The following is a 21522-nucleotide window of genomic DNA, read 5'->3' on the forward strand; positions in this document are numbered from 1 at the left end:
CTCTCACAGCCTCCTCCTTCCCACCCTCCTTCCCCCTAAGTCTACACTCCAGAAGCACCCAGAGTTGTTAAATCTTCGGTCAGATCATGTCACTCCTCTGCGTAAAACGCTACGGGGGGTTCCACCTTACCCGGAGTGGAAGCCCGCGTCCCAGCAATGGCCCACAGGCTGCGGATCTGGCCCCTAACACTTCGCTGACCTCAACTTGTACACATCTCCCCGCACTCCTCACTCCGGCCACAGGCTCTTCCCCAGCAGGACCTCTGTACCAGTCCTCTCAGACTTTGTTCACCCACTTCCTCCAGGTCTGATTTGAGCTCCTTTTTGAAGGCAACTTCAATTCCCTTGACCACCTTGACCACCACGACCACCACCACGACCACCACCACCACCACCACCGAACACCTGACCTCCTAGGCTTGCTCTCTCTCCTTGGCACTTACCCTCATGGGACACACTTACCTTGTCTTCCTCTCCCCTCCCCCATCTTCCGGGCAGAGTGGGAGGGTTTTCCCTGTGCAGTCCTGGCTGTATCGCCTCCCCTGCAATACCTGACACGCAGCTGGACCTCAGTATTTTCGTAAATGAGTCATAGTTAGTTCGCTTTAATGAGTGGGGGAAGGTGCCATAGAATAGATTAGAAAAACTAGAACAGACTTGTAATTTTATCTCCCCATGTTAAATGGCCACCCTTTAATATACTTCTCATCACATTTACACACTAATCACTGCACTTTAACTCCTCCACTGAAACACGGCATTGTAATCTGTGGCGACAAAATGACGTCTTAGTTCTAGATCTTGGCATTTAACTTCTGGAAGGTTATACCTAAAAATTTCCTAGAGTTCTTTCCGCTTCCATTCATCACAAAATGTTTTCAGTGAACCAGGTTAAATGCAGCCAAGAGCTGACGTAAGACCTCCTCAGCACTGCTCACCTGGCCACTGCAGGTCGCTGCTCCCAGCTCCCACCCTCGCGCCACACCCCGCCCCCGCCCCCTACCCAGGGCCTCAAGCCCCTGGTGACAGCAGGATGGGCCACCGAAGCCCAGAGAGCAGTCCTCGCTGACAATGACACTGTGGTGTACTTGTATGCACAAATTAAAAGAGGTAAGACATGTGGTGTTTTCTAAAGTTTGGAGAATAAGGAACTGTTTCCGAATACGGTTTTACTTCTGAGTACATTTATATAACACTGAAAATGCCACCTCAAGTTTCCGAAGTACAAAGTGTTCTGCGGAGCAGTGTTCAGCGATGGTGAGCTCGCTGGCTAGCCAACCACAGTACGCAGACTGTATCACAGGCACAAACACTACGGGTAAGGCCCATCAGAATCGTGCTTTGAGATGAAGGGGTGGTAAATACCAATCAACAGAAACCGAATAGCTCACGTAGCATAAAACAACGGACACACGTGGCTCTGTCACTTCCCAATGTCACTGTGAAAAACTATGGTATTGCACCGTGTTAACTGTCACTGGCCTAATAAATGTAAAAATATTTATAGAGCAAATGAAAGATGTCAATGAAACTGTAAGTAAAATTACTTTTATTTCCATAAATAAAAAGATAATTCATTATACAAACAGCACTTCCAGTAGAATGTTAGCTGTCATTATCCGCTTTAAGTGAAGTATGAAGTGTCTGCAACAGTTAATGCAAATAGTTCCCTCTCTAGAACCTTCATGCAACTTCTTTACATTCCTCAACTTCCCCAAGTTCCCAACACTATTTCAAACAATATGATAAAGGGGATATTTCAGCCACAAAGTGTCACCTTTGCAGGGTCAACAGAATGTTTACCTGCTTAAGTCAAAGTTGCCAGTGAGGGACTAAACTGCGTATCACAGAAGCACTGAGCGTACTACATGCTTTCATGCCGTGTGTGGTAGCATGATGCACACGATGTGAACGTGAGAACTAGGAGCTTGGTTAATAAGCATGGCATCTACGATAAGCTGACCCTCCGGGCCCAGCCATAAGCTGTAATGAGGACAGCTCAGCTCTGTCAGCTACTGGTGTACAGAGAACAGGCGAATGGCTTTGTGATCACAATGCAGCGAATTTCATTAAAATAGTTTCTATAGACAGCAAACTACAATGTGATGTCTGTTCAGTTATTACTCTACGTATTCTGCAAACAGCAGCTTCAAAACGTTTGACAGCAAGGAGCATTTCCATGTTACTTCTGGTGGCATTCCATATATTTTTTTTTAAACACACTGATCCTAGGTAGCTGGTTTCAAGAGTGTAAATTATGATTTTAGTAATCACTTATTTGAGCACAATATTGATTCAAACAGGCATAATCTATTCTTCATAATGAAATGTTTATTCCTATTTCAACACTCTATGCAGAGTTTACTATTTCTCAGAGTTGCGGTGTGGGTTCAAGGGTTTATCTATGGAAGTGCTCGGTGCAGGGCTCGGCATGTAGTAAGCTCCAACATATACTGCTCTTATTATTAAGTGAGCCAGCCCATTTATAATAGGAAAATCAGCTAATGCCCCCAGAGAATAATCAAAAGATAAACCTACAGGTGTATGCATCCACTATATCCCAAGTCTATGTACATATGAAATGGTTTCAAATACTACAAACTATTGTTAAGATCATACTGAATCTGTTGTTGTGTTCTGTTTTTGCTCTGGCCTCTGGCATAAAGCAACACATATCCTGTGTATCTGAAAATCACATAATAGCAAGGTACACGACCCAGGTAACCAAAGCATTTTACTCTAACTTCCCTAACAAAGAAGTGGAGTGACCAGTGTAATTCGGGACAACCCTCCCCTTAGGTTCAAAGTTTCTCTCGACACCATGCAACATCTGATTTCTTCAAAAACCTTTTCGTTCTGGCTCCCCTCGCACAGAAACATACGAGCTATTGCCAAGTTCTGCCCTGGAAGTGAAAAACCCATTAGAAAGGAACTCGTCAAAACCGCTGAAAGTTTACAGGTACAGACGAGGTGCACGGCTGCCTGAGCAGAAGTCCTTAAGTGATCTCAACATCCTGCAAACACTGATTTTTAGTAAATTATAGATTCGATCGTCAGGGGTTGGGTATAAACATTTTCTAACCTTTAAGTCTAAGTGACTTTTTTTCCCAGCGGAAAAGGTAACTAATTCAGAACCTAAATCTGTGCTACAATGAACAGAATGGTGAAGGGAACACTGTCTGTGAAAACAGACTCCTGTCATTCTGCTGGTATCAATTAAAAGGCAGGAAAATATGTTTTTTGTAAAGAGAGAAAACATGCCCATGACCACGTGACTCTGGCCTATACTATTAACCTGTAATTTATTACTGCCCAGAGCATGAGGGGGAAAAAAATAAAAACAACACCCAACCCTTAGATACACTCTTCAGAGCAGAATCAAGTCTTCCCCATGTTGTCCTGGTTAAGAAGAAATGTGGAGACAAAGCATGAAGCCTCAGTATATTAAAAATCTAACAACTACACTGAAGGCCGATTCCCTCTGAATGGACTACATTATTCTACAGGCTTCGGAGAAATCATTTCAAGAAATGTGGACGGAAGTCCATGGCTTATCTCGTCCACTAGCGAGCGGCTCCCATACACCGGGGGCGATGCATTTAGGAGACCGAGCACCCCGTGTCCTTCTGAGGTTTGATGTCTGGTTCTTTCACGGGCCTCACGTCTTCCGGTTTGGGTTTGGTCTAGGGAGAAAGAACAATACGACGTAAGAACAGAAGCGAAGATTCAGAAAACGAACACTAGACCTTTTCCACTTCCAACTTTCAAAAGACGCGACATTAAATTCTCCAACAGTGGAGGAGCGAAGCTGTTCCCGTAGCTACGTATCAATTCGGCTGAAGACATGATGGGGAAGCACATCAGTGGGGATGGAAACCGACGGGCAGAGGTCAGACTCCTGCTCCTCCTACGCTGTCTGAGGAGGAGACCGAGGATCAACATGCAGGAGGAGCCTCTCTGTTTGGAAATCACTCGTGACAGCGACAGGCACTATTCTGGAGGCGGGACGGGACACAAAGACAGTTCTAAGGCAGGGGTCCTCCAACTTTTTAAACAGGGGGCCAGTTCACTGTCCCTCAGACCATTGGAGGGCCGGACTATAGTTTAAAAAAAAACCATGAACAAATTCCAATTAACTCCCACTTCCTTTTTTTCACAGAGCCCTCTCTCTTTTGGAAGTCAAACCTCAACACTTCTACTTCATCTACCCTTCGGGTGAGTACAGCAGGGACTTAGATAGACGTGATTACAAGCAGTCTTGTTTGACCGGTGGGTGACTCCACGCGATGTTGAAATCAGGCCAAGTTTTCAGTTACCCTGCCTGACACTACATAGAAACAGAGAGCATCGCCAGAGCAATAGGCACGGGCGAGCCATCCTCCTCAGAGGCGCTCTCTTCCCACAGGAGGCTCTGACAAATTGGAAGGAAGGCAAGACCATGTGTTGAAAACAAGGCCAGTCGATTTGGTGGAAAATCAGGAGACAATGAAGGCCTTGAGGTCTGCCTCTGAGAGAGGCCTAGAACACATTTCACCAAGCACTGCAGTTAGCTAATTTCACATTTGGACAGATATATATATCTACTTGTGCAGAGAACAATATCAAAATGCTAACCCTGAATTCTTTTTAAACGTTTGTGAGTGAGCCCTGGCCGGTTTGGTTTAGTGGTTAGAGCATCGGCCCATGGACCAAAGGGTGTCGGGTTCGATTCCTGGTCAAGGGCACATACCTCTGTTGCAGGTCCCGCAGCCCTGGTAGGGGCACGTGCAAGAGGCAACCCATCGATGTTATCTGTCTCACATCGATGTTTCTCTCTCTCTCCCTGCCCACTTTCTAAAAATCCCCGGGTGGGGATTACAAAACACCTGTGAGGGAATGGAAAACGCAGTCTCTTACACTGTCGTCCTTGGGCCTTTTGGTGAGGTCAAATGCAGCCAGTGTGTCCGGGGTCCAGTGCGCACTTGTAGGAGGAAATTCGAAAGGCACGGGCTCCACCAGGCCGTAATTTGCTTTGAGTTCCAGCTGTGGGGCTTCTGTTGGAATTTTTTGAAAGTAACTGCAAAAAGCCATTGACACAGCGATTTATTGATTCATTCATTCATTAACTATTTGAGTACCTATTATGTTCAGGGCCCTGTGCAGCCTGCCTAGTGTAGCTTATAGATGGGTAGGTGAGACAGTGAAGAAAACTTGTCGACGACACAGTGTGACTGAAGCTATGATGACAGAGTGCCACGGGGAACACAAGAGAGGGCAATTTACCCAGGTCGGGTTTGGGAATGCTTTCCGAGGGGAGTGGTGAGGTGATGAGGGCTGTGGCTTTATCGTCTTTGCACTTCACTCTAGGTTTTCCACATTGAGCACATTATTTCCCTATTTCCAATTAACTCATAATTTTTTAAAAAGTGTAGGAACTTTAAATATCTTTAAAAAGTTGTATCTACCAACCTACAGTTCGAACAACGCTGATTTAATAACAAAACTGAGGCAGTAGTATAGGTGGCTGAAAGCAGAGTGAGATGAGTATGCGAAGGGAGTTGTAAGGATATATATAACTCATGGAGAGAGAACGGCAGCGAAACAGAAAATCAGGGCCATATAAGGGGCTATTACATCAACTGAAAATTCATGTTTACATTTTGAAATCTGCCTTTATACATCGTCAGCAGCAGCAGAATAAGCGTTGAGACAACACAAGTAAACTTTAGTACCAATGTAAAGAGAAGATGAAAGTTAATCTTAATTGCAAACTGACATAAAATCTTTGGAAACAGATCAGTGCAGACAGTTCACCCTCCTCATCTGCGGATCCCCAACTATGGGTGGAAGTTACGGTATTTACCAAAAAAACCTGCCTGTGAGTGGATCCAAGCTGTTCACACCTGTGCTGTTCAAGCGACAACGGCCTCCTGGCATTAATGTTACTAAGAGACTGCTAAGCTGTACTCACATAAACCCATTTTCTCTCTGGCATTTCTCTAGGGTGTTCTTCACAAGGCTTCCAAGTTTCCTGAAGAACAAGTGTTCCGAAGGCTTGACTGTTGGCCCAGGTCCTTTGGTTTCTCCGTATTCTTTGCATAACGCTTCTGCCTTTGCAAAGGCTTGTGTGAAAGGGATAGAAAGTCATTTGATGTGAAATCGCTATTGATTATTCACACTAAAAGCGCTTGAAAACCGAGAAGGCGGGCAATGCAGCAGCACCAGCATCAGTGCAAGGGGAAGCTGGGTCCTCTCTAGAGAGTCCAGGTTTCTGAAACATTTTTTCTTTTCTCCAATTCCCATCCCCGTTCATGAACTCAGCCAAAGTCTCTCTTAACTGCCCCTCCCCTTTAGGATAAAACATGTGTTTTTAAGAAGGGAGTTAACAATCTGGTGGGAATACTCACATTTTTCTGCTTCTTGGAGAGACCTGATCGCCTCACCACATTTATCACTAGCCAACAAAGTCTGACCGTGGTAACAGTAAGCCTGATAAGAGACACAAATGTTCATTCATTTTCTCCACAAATGATGCTTTCCACTGCCGTTGTCTTATACATGCATCAGATAATCATTGCCTTTGTCCACTGTTTGAAGTTTCAATGCAACCCCTTACATTTATTTACTTGAATAAGCGTTCCCCCATCTCTGTTAATATCAGAAGTGGAATTACATCAAACCTTTGGGCCAAACTAGTCTTTTAACCATGGGCTGAGAGCAAAAAGCATTTGCTGAAACCTGTTTCTAAAACTAGGGCATTGTGGGTAAAGGAGGGACAGCACTGTGCTAATGGAGAGGGAGTGGGAGGGAGGACTTAGATTAGGACCAAACCGGTTTGAAGCATGAAGTCAGATATGCTCACTCTGAAATGTCTACATCAGTTTAAGGATAGCACACACATGGCTTATGCAGCATGCTTGAAAACAGGTGATAAGGCATAAGAAGTGAAAATATCTCCCTAGATCTGAAAAAGGGTTTTGTTTTTTTTTAATTTGTGCTTTGATTTCAGAGAGAGGTAGGGAGAGAAACATCGATCTGTTGTGTCCCGCCCCAATTGGGGATCGAACCCATAACCTAGGTGTGTGCCCTGACCGGGAATCTAACCCGCCACCTTTCAGTGTATGGGATGACGCCCCCATCAACTGAGCCTCAATGGCCAGGGCAATGTTTGGTGGGTACAAGAGACAAAAAGGTCACTTCCCAACGAGTGCTTATTAATAGTTCTTCACCAGAGAAGGTGAAGTATGCACGGTATGTCTTAAGATTAGGATTAGTAAGTATCTTCCTATAGGATGAAATAAGAGAATTCTTAAGTATGCAAAAGCGTCCAACTTAAAAGTGGGTTTAAGTGGAACAGCAACTCCACTGCTAGAACCCTGTTCTGAGATGATGGTTGGTGGTTGCACCGACTGCCCGTGACCATCTACTGAGAATGTCCATTGTTTGTAAAACGCTAGTGAAGGGTCAGGAGAGATGGCACATCTGGCACTCCAGGGGTGGGGAAGACCGTAATTTATTGTTTCCGGGTTACACATACTTACATAAGCCGTGTAGAAGCACATCTTCAAGAGAAGGTATTTTCTCCATTTAGCAGAGTATGCAGGCTCCAAACTGGATAAAGTATGATCTAAAGTTACATTTTAAAAAGCAAAATATCATTTCACCCTGATTCACTAGACGACTTTTAGTTCATGTGTTCAGATGCTAAAAGGAGAATGACATTCAAGTCTAAAATTCAAACATTTACACATTTTTAAAAACCTCGCTTTATTTCAAGTGATTTCTTTTTCCCAATAACTACATAATAAGATTGGTTAAGTACCAGAGCCCTTCTTTGATTTGATGTTTAATGTAATTTAGGTTTAACATAATGATAAAAATAGATATAACTAAGAACTTCAAGGTAAATATGATTTATACTATTTTATTATCTATTTTTTAAAAGCTATGTAGCAACAAAGAGTAGTCTATAGTCACCCAAGTCAGAAGCATGAAGGACACACTCATCACAGCCCCATCCCTGAATCTCATCTGAAATACACACATTCACACATCCTGTCACGTGTCTCTTAAATCTATTTCTTCTTCCCCATTTCCTACTCTGCTATCGTCGTCAAAGTGTTCATCATTTTCTCTTACATTAGAACCATTCCCCCTAAGCACACCCATTTCTCATCTTACAACCATAGGGACCTTTTAAAAACTCAAATGCAATCAAGTCAAGTTTACTTTACAGCATTTAATGGGCCCCAAACATCTACTGAATAAAGGCCAAACTTCTCAGGTAGGCTTGCAAACCAATTCATGACTTCACCCACACACACTTTCCTAACCTCTCCTGTGTTTTAGCAAGAGCATCTGTCCAAAGCTCCCAGAAGGAGCTAAGTTCCCTTGTATCTCTATAAACTACAGAAAGTTCTCCTCTTCCCATCGCTAAAGATTCCTAGCACACTGAGAACTTCTATTTATACTTCAAAATAAGGCTAACACACCACTGTCCTCTCGCAGGCTCAGGTCCTTCAGGCTTCCGTTTCACCGCTGTACCATCTTACTTCATGTCACAATAATGTGTTTGTTCCCTTCCCTAGACTGTGAATCTGTTCTAGTGATCTCTGTGTACCCAGTAACTAAAATAGTAACCATCCCATACACAGGAACATGCATGTGTTTCCTAAGTAAGTGAATGAAAAGAAAAATAGGCTAATGAGACAACCAGAGTTCGAGTCCCAGCTTCTCAACTGCTAGCAGTTAAATGATGGGTCAATTATGTTAATTCTCTGGATTTTAGTTTCTTGTCTCACTATAGTAGCTATAAGGTTGTAATAAAGACCAAAAATTTTTCAAAAGCAAAACAGCTATATAATTATTAGACATAATTGGTTAAAAAGTATAGTACCATCCTTTCCATAAGAAGCTATGGAGCAATATTAACTGTGAACAGCTCCAATTCTTTTATTTTCTTTTAAACAAAATCCATAAAAATAATGCAGATATTATTGCAGTTTTGCAAATAGTGAAAAGTCTGAGAATCTTTCTGATTTGCTTGTTCCCTATCTGGCCCGCAGGTTAATCTGAACACCTACAGGCTGAAAGTGTTAACAACGGGATTATGAACGTACCAGCTTTCTGATAGAAATTGGCTGTTTCATAGGCCAGCGCGGCGATTAGTCCTGGAGCATGCTTCAGCTCAATGGCTCGAGCAATTGTCACTGTGGCCAAAACACAATCAAATGAATCTAAGTTCAATTCTAAAGGCCAAAGACAGTCCAACAACCTATGGGGGGGTTTCAGTCGTTTCTTCAAAGTTTTAATATGAAAAGTAAGCTACAGAAAATGCAAACACAAAAAGAGCTTGCTGGTTCTGATGCCATTTATTTTAATTTCTTAATGTTTTTATTGATTTGAGAGAGAGGATGAGAGAGGAAGAAAGGGACAGAAACAAGGATGAGACAGAATCGTCAACTGACTGCCTCCTGCATGCCCCACTGAGCTCGCAACCTTGACCTCCTGGCTCATGGGTTGACGCTCAACCACTGAGCCACACCGGCAGAGCCCATTTCTTTATTTAAATAAATCATTATAGCCAATGACCAGCGAGTCACGGGAAATGACTACTATAAAACAGCATGATGTAAGAAGAAACAAACACCTTCGGGCTCTGGAATCAGAAATAAAGAAAAACAAAAGCCTACAGTTTATTGTTCTCACCTAAGTCTTCCTTTATTTCCTGCCATTGAAAGGCGGTAACTTCAAGGCAAGCCAAACAGTGGAAGAAGAAAAGGACTGAGCAAGGTCGAGGGGGACAGGATGAGTTACAGAATTAACTTCATTCTGTCAGAAACAACGTAAAATCCAATCCTTTTAAAAAGAGACACGGCATTGTGAGGCCTTTTTCTGCTAACTAAAAATGAAGGCAAATGCTAAAGGAAAATTATTCCTCACTGTAAATTTTTCAAAACCTAAGGCTGGATTCCAGCTAATTCTAATTTGAAAAAAAATTAGGGGGAAGAGGGGAGCCTGGCCGGGTAGTTCAGTTGGTTAGAGCTTCATCCTGATATGCCAAGGTTGTGGGTTCGATCTCCGGTGTGGGTACATACAAGAAACAACCAATAAATGCATAAATAAGTGGGACAAAAAAATTCAATGTTTGCTTCTCTCTCACTTCCTCTCCCTTAAAAAAATTAATTAAAAAAATAATGTTTGGCCGAACCGGTTTGGCTCAGTGGATAGAGCGTCGGCCTGCAGACTGAAGAGTCCCAGGCTCGATTCTGGTCAAGGGCATGTACCTTGGTTGCGGGCACATGCCCAGTGGGGGGCGTGCAGGAGGCGGCTGATTGATCTCTCTCATCGATGTTTCTAACTATCCCTCTCCCTTCTTCTCTGTAAAAAAATCAATAAAATATATTTTAAAAAAATAATAATGTTTGTAAATGCCGATACAGACTTTCTCTTAACAACACCTCACAATCTTGAGATACCTTCTTGAGCCTCGGCCTGACACTGAACAATGTAAGCGTCGAGGAGCCGTGCTTCCAGGTCTCTCCCCTTCTCCGCGGGCGTGAGAAGCCTCGGGACGTGACTTTCCTGAAAGAGAAAGAAAGAAAAAAGCCAAATTTCTCTTAACCCAGTTGTGAGAGATGAAGCAAGTGGGAGCTGATGGGGATTTATCAGAAATATAGGGCGCTAACAGAAAATGTGTAAAAAAAAAAAAAAAAAAAAGGAAAAATACGAATCTTATAGAAAATAAAGGCTCCTGTACACTAAAACTTTCGAAGCTTTTTATAAGCTTTTGTAAAAATAAGAAATTCAAGAACAAAATCTGGATCATAATGGATTGGTTAGATGTGCAAATCATATTTTCACCTTAGAAAATGTTTAACCGAAACAGTAGCCTTTTGAATGGCAGCCGGCACTGCTCTCTCATATATTAACACCTGGATATAAAGACGACTTCAATTCTACAGCTCCCTCAGGGTAACAGCTTTGTAATCACTGTAAAAGCATCTTATCTTATCCTAAGAAAACCAAACACTGGTCTCCAGGAAATAGTGGTTTAGTGAGAATGAGGTGTGGGTGATTCTGGTTGGAAATACATTGATCTTTCTCCTAATCTCCACCTATCTTCAGGAAATTCAGTATAACGAGTGTGTGCTGATCGCCCCTGCAGTGCTCTCACTGAGACAGAGGAAACACCAGCTGAGCTGTGTGGAAGTCTGACTGCTTCTGGCCACTGCTGCAGACAGCAATAAGAACCAGTCAGCACCAGCAATTTCGGGGCTTTGTCTAATGCCTTTTCAGAAGAGACGGAAAAATATACGGTGAATCACGACATGAGTTTTCTCATTATAAAATTCACTGGTGATTTTCTGAAATGGAGACACTATTCTATAACTGGCCCCACTCATCAACACGGTACTTAACACAATGAAACCAGAACACACACTAGTACTTTTTACATAATGAATAATGCCCTCATCCTCCACCCCAAGGAAGTAAAGAAAAATTACTCAAGCCTGGCTGGTGTGGCTCAGCGGCTGAGCATCTACCTATGAACCAGGAGGTCCATGTTTGATTCCCGGTCAGGGCACATGCCTGGGTTGTGGGCTCGACTCCCAGTGCAGGGCGTGAAGGAGGCAGCTGATCAATGATTCTCTCTCATCACTGATGTTTCCATCTCTCTCTCCCTCTCCCTTCCTCTCTGAAATCCATAAAAATATTTAAAAAAAATTTTTTTCAAGAATTAAAGCATTAGAAATATATCTTCTTATTTTTTTTACCTTTAAATGTTTAAAAATCCCAGCTGCAATTTTCAGGCTTCGGTGGACCTCTTTTGCTTCCTCTTCTGTAATGCTTAAAGACGGTGGTTACATTACTTTGAGGATCAAAGCCATTTCTGGTATTAAAACCAACAACTAATACATTATGTATCATCAAACCAAATTAGTCATTTGTGTTTCTCACCACTAGCTTTCTTCCTTTTAGAAAATCTAACTTGACATTTAACAAATGCACATGAAAAAGACCCAAAGAGAAGAAACTACAAGTGAAAAGAGAGACGCTGTCTAGTGGTCCGAACAAAGGCTTCTTGTTTTCCCTTCCAGATGATCTTCTGTGCGTAAATGGCATCAAACGTCAGACACGTAATGCACGCACAACACTTGAAAAACACATAAATACACAACAGTCCTACTCTGCTCCTGTTTAAACCCCTTAAATTATGTTAGAGATCTTTTTACATCAGCCTACACAATTCAACTTCATTTTTTAAAAACTGAATTTATTGGGGTGATACTCGTTAATAAAATGATATAGGTTTCAGATGTACAGTTCTATAAGACATCATCTGGATACTGAGTTGTGTGTTCACCACTCCAAGCCAAGTCCCCATCCATCAACTTCACTCTTAAATGGCTGCATATTAGTCCCGTGTTCAGATGCACCAGAGCTGGTAGTGGATTTCGTATTGTTAATATCTACTTTTACGATTATAAAAATTGTATCTCATTTTATTTCACAGTTCTTTAATCTTTCAGGACATCTTTTGCATCCTTTTTATTTATGTTTCTGTGAATTATTTATGACCTTTGATTACTTTCATTAGATGTGTTGGTCTTTTCCTTGTTGACTTGTAAGAATATACATTATAAAAATAATCTGTAATACTACAGGTGTGATAAGCCTTGGGATGTATGCATTGCACTTTTTTTTTGACCCATCTGTCATTTTATAAAAATAATTTGTATAATGCATTGCACTTTTTTTGACCCATCTGTCATTTTAAAAATTCTGTTTGTAGAACTTTTACATACTCAAATATTCAATCTTTTCCTTTCCTTGGTTTAGGGTTTTATTAAAAAGACCTTCCCCATGACAAGATTATTCATTTTTTTCCCTCCTTTTGACACTGGGCTCCATAATTCTGATGCTTAATATGCTAACATTTTGAGGCAATCTTTCACTTACCAAAGTGGTACTTTTTATCAATAGGCTAGATTTTTTTAATAACAAAGCTCCATATACTGGAAAAATAACACAAATGCATATAAACCATCCCCTTTTAACTTACTTTTCTTTTCCAGCCAGTCTCGAGGCATATTTGGTGTACCATAAAGCTACATTAAATCCCATGGAAATTAATTCAAAGACAGCATCCTGCTGGGCACTAGAATCATAAACATGATCATTAAGTGTTGTCAATTATTAAGCCATCTCTACCTGAGACCTACTGGTACATCCAACTCAAAATTATAGATAACTCTACACTAACTGAAAAATGAAGAAAACAGTCCTGTGTTTAACACAGACGGAGAGATAAGACACACATGTAATTAACAATGAAGGACCAAACACACTGCCCAGTATGTACTCCATAACAGTAAGCCAAGGTTTTTGAATGTAGTGACGATAGAGGTTAAGCATAAGACTAGCAGTTGTTCCCAAAGGTTACTGTACATAAAGTAGCTTTGAAAACACAGATTTCTGGCCCTAACCGGTCTGGCTCAGTGGATGGAGCATCGGCCTGTGGACTCGGGTCCCGGGTTCGATTTCGGTCAAGGGTATGTGCCTTGGTTGCGGGCACATCCCCAGAGGGGAGGTGTGCAGGAGGCAGCTGATCGATGTTTCTAACTCTCTATCCCTTCCCCTTCCTCTCTGTAAGAAAATCAATAAAATATATATTTTTTAAAAAATAAATAAAATAAAAACAAAAACACAGATTTCTGGAACTCAATCCCAGAGTCAGAAAGTCTGGGAGGGGCCCCGGATCTGCATTTTTAACAAGTACCCAATTGCTTCTGGAGCTGGTGGCTCTTATACCACATTTTAAGGAAATGGAATTCAGAGGAGAGATGGTTTCAGGCTAAATAATTAAAGACGCTTAATGCAGCTACAGAATCTGAAGTGTGCCCTGAAACATGGCTGCAAGGAAGCAGGTGAGGGAACGATGCTGCTAATGCACAAGGTCTGGCGATGTTCCTGACTGCAGAGACCCCGCTAGCCTGACTGGAACAGATGGTTCCTAAAAACAAATCGAGGAACAGAGGCAAAAGCCAAGCTGGAAAGAAAGTGAAGAGGATGTTGAGCTAAGCCAATCAGCGTACGACAAAGAAAACGGTCTTAAACTCAAGTATATTTTATATGTTGTTTCCTTCAGGTTCTATTCTAAATATGACACAAAGATGACAAAATCTTATTAAGCAAATAAGATAATGCTAATTTTTAATCATTAGGCTTCTGCCAAGACCCTGACAATTCCTTAATACATGATCTATGTCAAATGAGGAAAAAAACAATGCCCTTATTTTACACACACAATACTAAGATAAAGAAAAATTACCCAAAGGGAAGAAACTAAAATCACGATTCTACTTTGTTGCCTCCATCTTAAAAGAAATGGAGACATAGAAACTTTTTAGATTAAAAAAAAGATTTGTTATAAGACATATGGTAACTCAAAAATAACTTATAAACTACTGTTTAATGTTATACGAAAATATGTTATGAACAAACTATCTGAAAAAATTTAATGCATAGTTTCATGGCTTATTCTTTTCAGCACTGAGATCTTTCAAATGGATTACACCTCTGGTGATCTAGTAGGCATCTCTAATTTATAACTTTACTTTTAAGTAATAAAATAGCTTTGCTAACTTATAGTCACAGGAATAACTCCCACTTTCCTTCATTTATTTCAATCTGCCTCGCTCCCAAATATTCCACTTTTATTGAACCACATCTAAGTAGTGGTCAGAGAATATACAGTTGAGGAAACATTTTTCAGAAAAGCTATACTCATCCTATACTCGTAAGTGTATTTTCTATTGCATATCAGTAGCAGTCAAGGATAAAGTTACTTAAATATCTTGGATGTGCTGAATATTCAGTAGTGTTATTTAAGGCCTCTATCACATTATTCTGCACTGTCTCATAAAACTATGCGGGAAATGCTGTTACGGGAATCAACATTTGCCACGGTGGGGAAAAGTGCCAAATGTATGTGATGCAAAACAGTCTTAGGAGCTGCCCAAGTTTTCTAATGTAATAGATAGCGGTTTGATTCTCTCTCTCTCTCTAAAAAAAGATATTTTAAAATAAAAATATTCCTTAATTTTAGATAAAATACAAAGGAGTCACAGAAAGAAAAACAAAAAATGAGGACTTGGGAATTTCAGGATCCCAGAATATCAAAATGTGGAAAGGGTGCAGAGTCCCCACTTCCTACCCAATTTATGATTTCTACAAACCACATTCCCAAGGAAGGAAGGAAACTCACGTTCACCGAATGCCTGTTATGTGCCTGGCGCTACATTCGTCTCTTAAGATAAGTGTTCCTGTTCTGTTTCTCACAAAGGCCTCTACCTGCAACCCCAACACGCAGCGGAAGAGGCGGATGTACACACACTTACAAGTCCTGAGACCGCACCTCGTTATGTGTGAATCCAAGGCCCACCCTCCTGCCTCTAATGCGTGTCTGTCTGGCCTTTCAGCCGTCTCCATTTCCTTCCCTCCTGACTTTAGAAAACAGTAATTCTAGCAAGTTGATATAAAGATACACAACCACTTAAATAGCTCAGTGGTGTAAAAAAAAAAAAAAGGAGTTAAATAAAAATGTAGCACCATTATGATCTGCTTCCTGTTATAATTAGATCTCTTCTAATTAGTCTCAAATAAGCGGTAAGAAAGTTCTGAGGGGGAGTCTTTAAAATGAGCAGAAACAGTGTAGAGAGATTAGGAAGCAAATAGATACTGTGAATCAAAAGAGTATGGAACTGGGGTGGGCTTGGGGAGGAAGAAAGACTGAACGAAGATATCTGAATTATTCATCAGAAAGGAAAAGGAGGGGAAAACCAAATTCTGTTCTGCCTGAATGTAGGCAAAGACCGAAAGCTAGCTTTGGGTTCCAAATTTCCGAACACTCTGTGTGTGTCAAGGCTGGCCCAGCCGGTGTGGCTCAGTGGTTGAGCATCGGCCTATGAACCAGGAGGTCACAGTTTGCTTCCCAGTCAGGGCACATGCCCAAGTTAGGAGATCGATTCCAGTAGGGGGTGTGCAGGAGGCAGCCGATCAATGATTCTCTCTCATCATTGATCTTTCTATCTCTCTTTCTCTTGCCCTTCCTCTCTGAAGTCAATAAAAAAATAATAATTTTAAAAGTCAAAACTATTAAAGTCTAGTTAACATTTGTACTGATTATCTGAAAAACAGAATTGGCCCAGGAGAAATATTATATGTATATATTTTTAATATATTTTATTGATTTTTTACAGAGAGGAAGGGAGAGGGATAGAGAGTTAGAGACATCGATGAGAGAGAAACATCGATCAGCCACCTCCTGCACACTCCCCACTGGGAATGTGCCCACAACCAAGGTACATGCCCTTGACCGGAATCGAACCCAGGACCCTTGGGTCCGCAGGCTGACGCTCTATCCACTGAGCCAAACCGGTCAGGGCAGAAATATTATATTTTTACTTAACAGCATGTATTAGGAGTTTAGGTGAAATTTTAAAAATTAATTTCCTGGTAAGAGAAAATACTGACTGGGTCTATATTTTTTATTTCTTCAACTACAGGGGCTATGAGTTAAGGACTGGCTAAATAGTTTAAAAAATGGCTTCAATATAGTACTGTTAGCACTGCCTACCTTGGAACCTGTCCTTGTAATGTATCGGTCCACTTGAAATTTTGAATATATCGTAACTTACTTTCTTGGCTAGATTCATCCAATGAATTTATGAAACCTATAAACGGTACAAAACATTTCAGTTTTAGAAAGCAACATCAAGTATTAAATTTAGGAAATTTTTCATATAATGACTTTTCCAGGTATCTGCATGAAACTCTTAACCTCTCCCTCCCTTTCTGTATCTCACACCTTCTCTCAAGTAGTGCATTATGAAATATGAACACATTTAATTTTCAAAATGTGAGAAAGACCACATACCACTCTTACATTCTCACATTTCTGAACCTCAAGCATACCAAAGAATACAGCCCAGAAGACTATATTCTGATTTGAAAAGTCTAAGAATGAAATGTGAACTTGTGCATAGCTGTCTTTTACAAACTCCCAAGTTTGTATAAATAACTAACCTTGTAAAAGGGAAAAATACGCATCGGCCGCAGTCTTCATCATTTCTGGGTTACAGCTCAAATCCGTGAACAATTCAAGCAGCCGTGCCCGGGACGACCTCAAGTCACTTCCAGAGACAGAGACAGTCAAGTTAGTAAGCGGTATTACAACCAGTCTGCGTCAAAGTGGCTGAAAACGTCAATTGTAGCTTTTAAAACACCACACACACACACTCAAAACTCTAAGGCATTGCTAAGTACACAGAAATGAATTTTATTAGGGCTAACACTGGAGGTAACTGAAATTTTTAGTAACAATTGTTTTAAAAGTTGTACTAAAATTAACTAATTTAAAGGGACAAATCATGGGCATAACGTAATAAAATATATATAGCAAGTTTTAATTTAAAAAACTAAATAAACACAATCACTTAAGTAAGATGGGAGGAAGGACTTAAGAACGAGTAAACTGAACGGCCCAGTTCACAATAAAATTTTGAAAAATGGAAACTGAATGTTTGTGCATGATTTTAGTATCTTCTTGAAATTTCAAAATTTGGTATTATGTAGAAATATACTTTATCAAGTAGAAACCCGTATTTTAAAAATGAAATTGCATTCTGGAATTCAATATACACCTAAAGAATATGTAAAAACGCGTGGCCATTAGTCATTTTAAAAGTCTCCCTTCCCTTTTACTTCTCTGCAGCAATAAATGTTGTAGATTCACTGTTTCCTTCTTGAAATTCTTTTCTCCCTTGACTCCAATAACTCTAAATTTTGAAGAGTCTCCTCTTATCTTTAAAGGTTCCTTCTTCATTTTTTTCTATGCCCCCTTCTCATTCCTACTCCAAAAGTGTTCAGTCCCTAGCTTCCTACTTTTCTCCCTTCTGAGGTCTCATCTACTCGTGCAACTTTCTATCCAACCCTAGAGCTACATCATCGGCTCCAACTTGGTCCTGTTCCAGCTCCACATCTAACTTCAGAAGGCAACTTGCTGAGTGAGGGTTCCAGAAATCACATCACACTGACAATGTCTGGAGACACTGTGTGCAAATGGCCAAAGACAACATTTTAACTGTAAGCACCAAGAGAGTTTTCCCACCTTTTGCTCCAATTACTTCTTCCCACAAAAAGGCAGCATCTCCCTTGATTTCCCTTTACTGGTACCATCAATGCCTTGATCACCTTGGTTCTCTATCTCACATACAATGAATGCTTTCAACTTCCCACAGCAAATCTGGCCAGCTGACCTCTCCTTGGAAATAGCTCTTGCATCTCTTTTCGTTCCAAACTACTCTAGAACTAAGGTTTTCCTGATAGAAATGACTTATCGTCTTCTTTCTTACTATCTACATTAGGAATCAGCCTTCTTTTCCTATAAAGGGCCTGGAAGTTAATACTTTAAGGTTTCTGGGTCATCTAAGCCTCTGTAGGAAATGCTGTTGTAGAGAGGAGGCAAAGGCAACCATAGACAATATGGAAATAAATGGGGGTGCAGGGGTTGTGTTCCAATAAAACTTTATTTATAAAAACAAGCAGTGGGCCAAATCTGCTCAACATGGGTTTGCTAACCTGGTCTAAGCTATACAATTTATTCAAATGCCATTCTCCTATATGAACACTCTGAGGGCTATTCAGGTCATAGGGTCAGAACTCAATGAATTTAATATCCAGCCAATTAACAATACTCATATATGACTTTGTAGAGTCTCTTATACCACTATAATAACTCTTTTATTGTGATTGCTTTAGCCTCTCTGGGATTCACTGATTTAAAACTAAGGACTCTGGCCTGACAAAGTTTAAGTAATCTATGATTTAACTCTTCATGTCACTTATAAGTTTGTAAGGAGTCTAAGTTTAGGGACAGTGTGTTACATACTTTTGGACTGACCATGAGACTTAAATAAGTACCTGGTACCCAAGGGTGATTCACCAATACCTGTTGAGATTGATGAAACTTACCTGCAAATTTTTGAAGCAGCAGGACTAGTGACTACGCCATAGTAGTTAAAAGAAACAGGAGCTGTGGCTTTTAATGGATTCCTATGAAACCAATGTGTCATTTTCTCCAGATGTTTCCTATTTTTAAAAAAATGCATACAAAGTTAAAAAAATGCATACAAGTTAAATAATGCAAATAGCATAAAAATAATTATTTTTAAAATAAAATTTTACTAGAGGGTATAATATATATACACTTTTATATAAAATGTATGTAAAATATACATAGATAAGCAAAATGGTTCACTGCTATAAGTCAACCTTGTTTTATCTATGTTTAGAACAGGCCTATTAAAAAATAGCATTTGTATTATGCTAAGTGAAATAAGCCAATTTGAGAAAGACAAATTCACATGATCTCACTTATTTGTGGAATCTAATGAACAAAATGAATTGACCAGCAAAATAAAACCTGATGCATGGAGGCATGGAACAGACTGACATACCTCGATGTGAGGTTGGGGGGACGAGAAGAGATAAACCAGAGAACTTATATACTTACTAGAGGCCCAGTACACGTGCACCAGTGGGGTCCCTTGGCCTGGCCTGTACCCTCTCGCAATCCAGGACCCCTTGGGGGATGTCAGACTGCCGGTTTCAGCCTGATCCCCACAGGCCAGGCCAAGGGAACCTCCCAGTGCATGAATCCGTGCACCGGGCCTCTAGTATGCATATAAGATCTTTGGTTACTCTCTTCCCACCCACCTCCCTCCCGCCTCCCCTCTGAGATTCATCAGTCTGTTCCATGATTCCATGCCTGTGCATTGAGCGTCTGCCCCCTGGTGGTCAGTGTGCACCATAGCTACCAGTTGAACATTTGAATGGTCACTTAGGCTTTTATATATATAGAAGCTATGCATAACCCATGGACACAGACAATAGGGTAGTGAAGGGTAGGTAAGGGCTCAGAGGAAGGGGATAATGGGTAAAATGGGAAATATCTGTAATACTATCAACCATAAAAAAATATATTTTAGCCGAAACTGGTTTGGCTCAGTGGATAGGTGTGTGTGTGTATTTTAAAAAGGTAGCATTTGGACATTTGCCCACAATAACTGCAATGTTAACCTGGAGCAGTAACCTTTACACCTTAGTATACATTAAAAATCACCTGGGGGTGGGCTCATTAAAATGCATGTTCTAAATCAACATCTGGGTTAGGACCTAGGATGCTGCGACTGCTGGTCCCTACACTACACTTTTGAGTAGCAAAGTACTAGACTTTGGTTGGACAGCCACAAGGGAAAAGGACAGAGAACCAGATGAATGTAATTGTCCAAAACAGGCAATTTAGACTGCTAAGGTTACTTGAAAGAAATAGGTTTTATTTTATTTTATTTTTAATCCTCACCCCGAGAGACCAGGATCAAACCCAGGGCCTTTCTGTCCACAGGCCCACGCTCTATCCACTGAGCCAAACCGGCTAGGGAGAAATAGGTCTTAAATTAACAATACTTTCCCCATGATACTGCTGGCATCAACTGACAGGTTATATAGCATGTGTTCTATAAGAAAAACACTTTCAACACAACAGCAAATAAGAATCAGCATTTTCGTGATTAAAAAAATGATACTTGGTCAATAATTTGGAAAACGATGTAAGTAAAACGACAACTACAAAAAAAAATTTAAAAACCAAAAAGGTGTATGTCACTTGCCTATAAGTCCTTGAAGGGAGGCAGTGCAGATTTTACGGGAAAGCCTAGCTGAAGACGTATATGTGGCAATTAGATTCCAGGAAGTAGCAGACAAGAAATTCTGATAAGGTTTAATTAATTTGAAGGTATTATACAATGCTGTCGATCAGTTTTTCTTAATGGGAAAAATACCCTGGGCTGCACAGGGTGTGAAATATCTACTTTTAACACCTCCCTTATCTCTTTCATTATTCACCACCAAACCGGTTTGGGAGAGCACCACGAGTTTAATGAAGAGAAAATGCATTGTGTTCTCAAGAAGAAACTGGGCAAGTTCACTTCTGACTCAAGACATTTAATAAGTCCTGATGATACACACACACACACACACACACACACACACACACACATGAGTCCTGATGCATGAAATTCAGCCCCAGGTGGTCCAGAAGGTCATTCCGCTGTTCGGTCTAACTAGCATATTAGCTCATTATTATGTAGGGTACATATGTGTATATCTATCTAGATAGATCTATCTATAAGAATCTATAAGAATAAAAGCATAATATGCTAATCAGACCGGACGTCCTTCCGGACGACCTTCCGGACAAAGCAGGGCCAGGAAGGAAGACCATGCTGGCAGCCAGGGGAAGGAAGGCCTACTCTTGCATGAACTTCGGGCACCGGGCCTCCAGTGTATATATAATCTAGACGCCATCCATGTCCGCCTCCTCTACAACCTAAGTAAATACAGCATCTGCGTGCATGTAAGTCAGCCTCCTGGCGATAATGGCAGGCAACACCTTTGGTTTTGTGGCAGCAAGTGTTC

The 21522-nt window shown here is 40.9% G+C and overlaps 1 protein-coding gene across 3 annotated transcripts in view; it reads right to left on the bottom strand.

Annotated features, from left to right (window-relative positions):
- Positions 1–1529: 1529 nt before the first annotated feature.
- BROX (BRO1 domain and CAAX motif containing) overlaps positions 1530–21522 on the bottom strand; it is a 20931-nt gene continuing 938 nt past the window's right edge. The window contains exons 2-13 of one of the 3 annotated variants that reach the window (XM_006761261.2): positions 19018–19134; positions 17071–17177; positions 16622–16718; positions 13046–13141; positions 11757–11829; positions 10458–10563; positions 9099–9188; positions 7521–7606; positions 6387–6468; positions 5951–6101; positions 4897–5056; positions 1530–3683 (exon numbers count right to left, since the gene is read on the bottom strand). In XM_006761261.2, coding sequence (XP_006761324.1) covers positions 3600–3683; positions 4897–5056; positions 5951–6101; positions 6387–6468; positions 7521–7606; positions 9099–9188; positions 10458–10563; positions 11757–11829; positions 13046–13141; positions 16622–16718; positions 17071–17177; positions 19018–19118 — 1233 coding nt within the window. In that variant the 5' untranslated portion in view covers positions 19119–19134 and the 3' untranslated portion in view covers positions 1530–3599. The remainder of the gene's footprint in view (positions 3684–4896; positions 5057–5950; positions 6102–6386; positions 6469–7520; positions 7607–9098; positions 9189–10457; positions 10564–11756; positions 11830–13045; positions 13142–16621; positions 16719–17070; positions 17178–19017; positions 19135–21522) is intronic. The other 2 variants (XM_015562370.1, XM_006761263.2) reach the window with 2 other exon arrangements.

The sequence above is a fragment of the Myotis davidii genome, unplaced genomic scaffold, assembly GCF_000327345.1.
Source record: "Myotis davidii unplaced genomic scaffold, ASM32734v1 scaffold174, whole genome shotgun sequence".
Taxonomy (NCBI): domain Eukaryota; kingdom Metazoa; phylum Chordata; class Mammalia; order Chiroptera; family Vespertilionidae; genus Myotis; species Myotis davidii.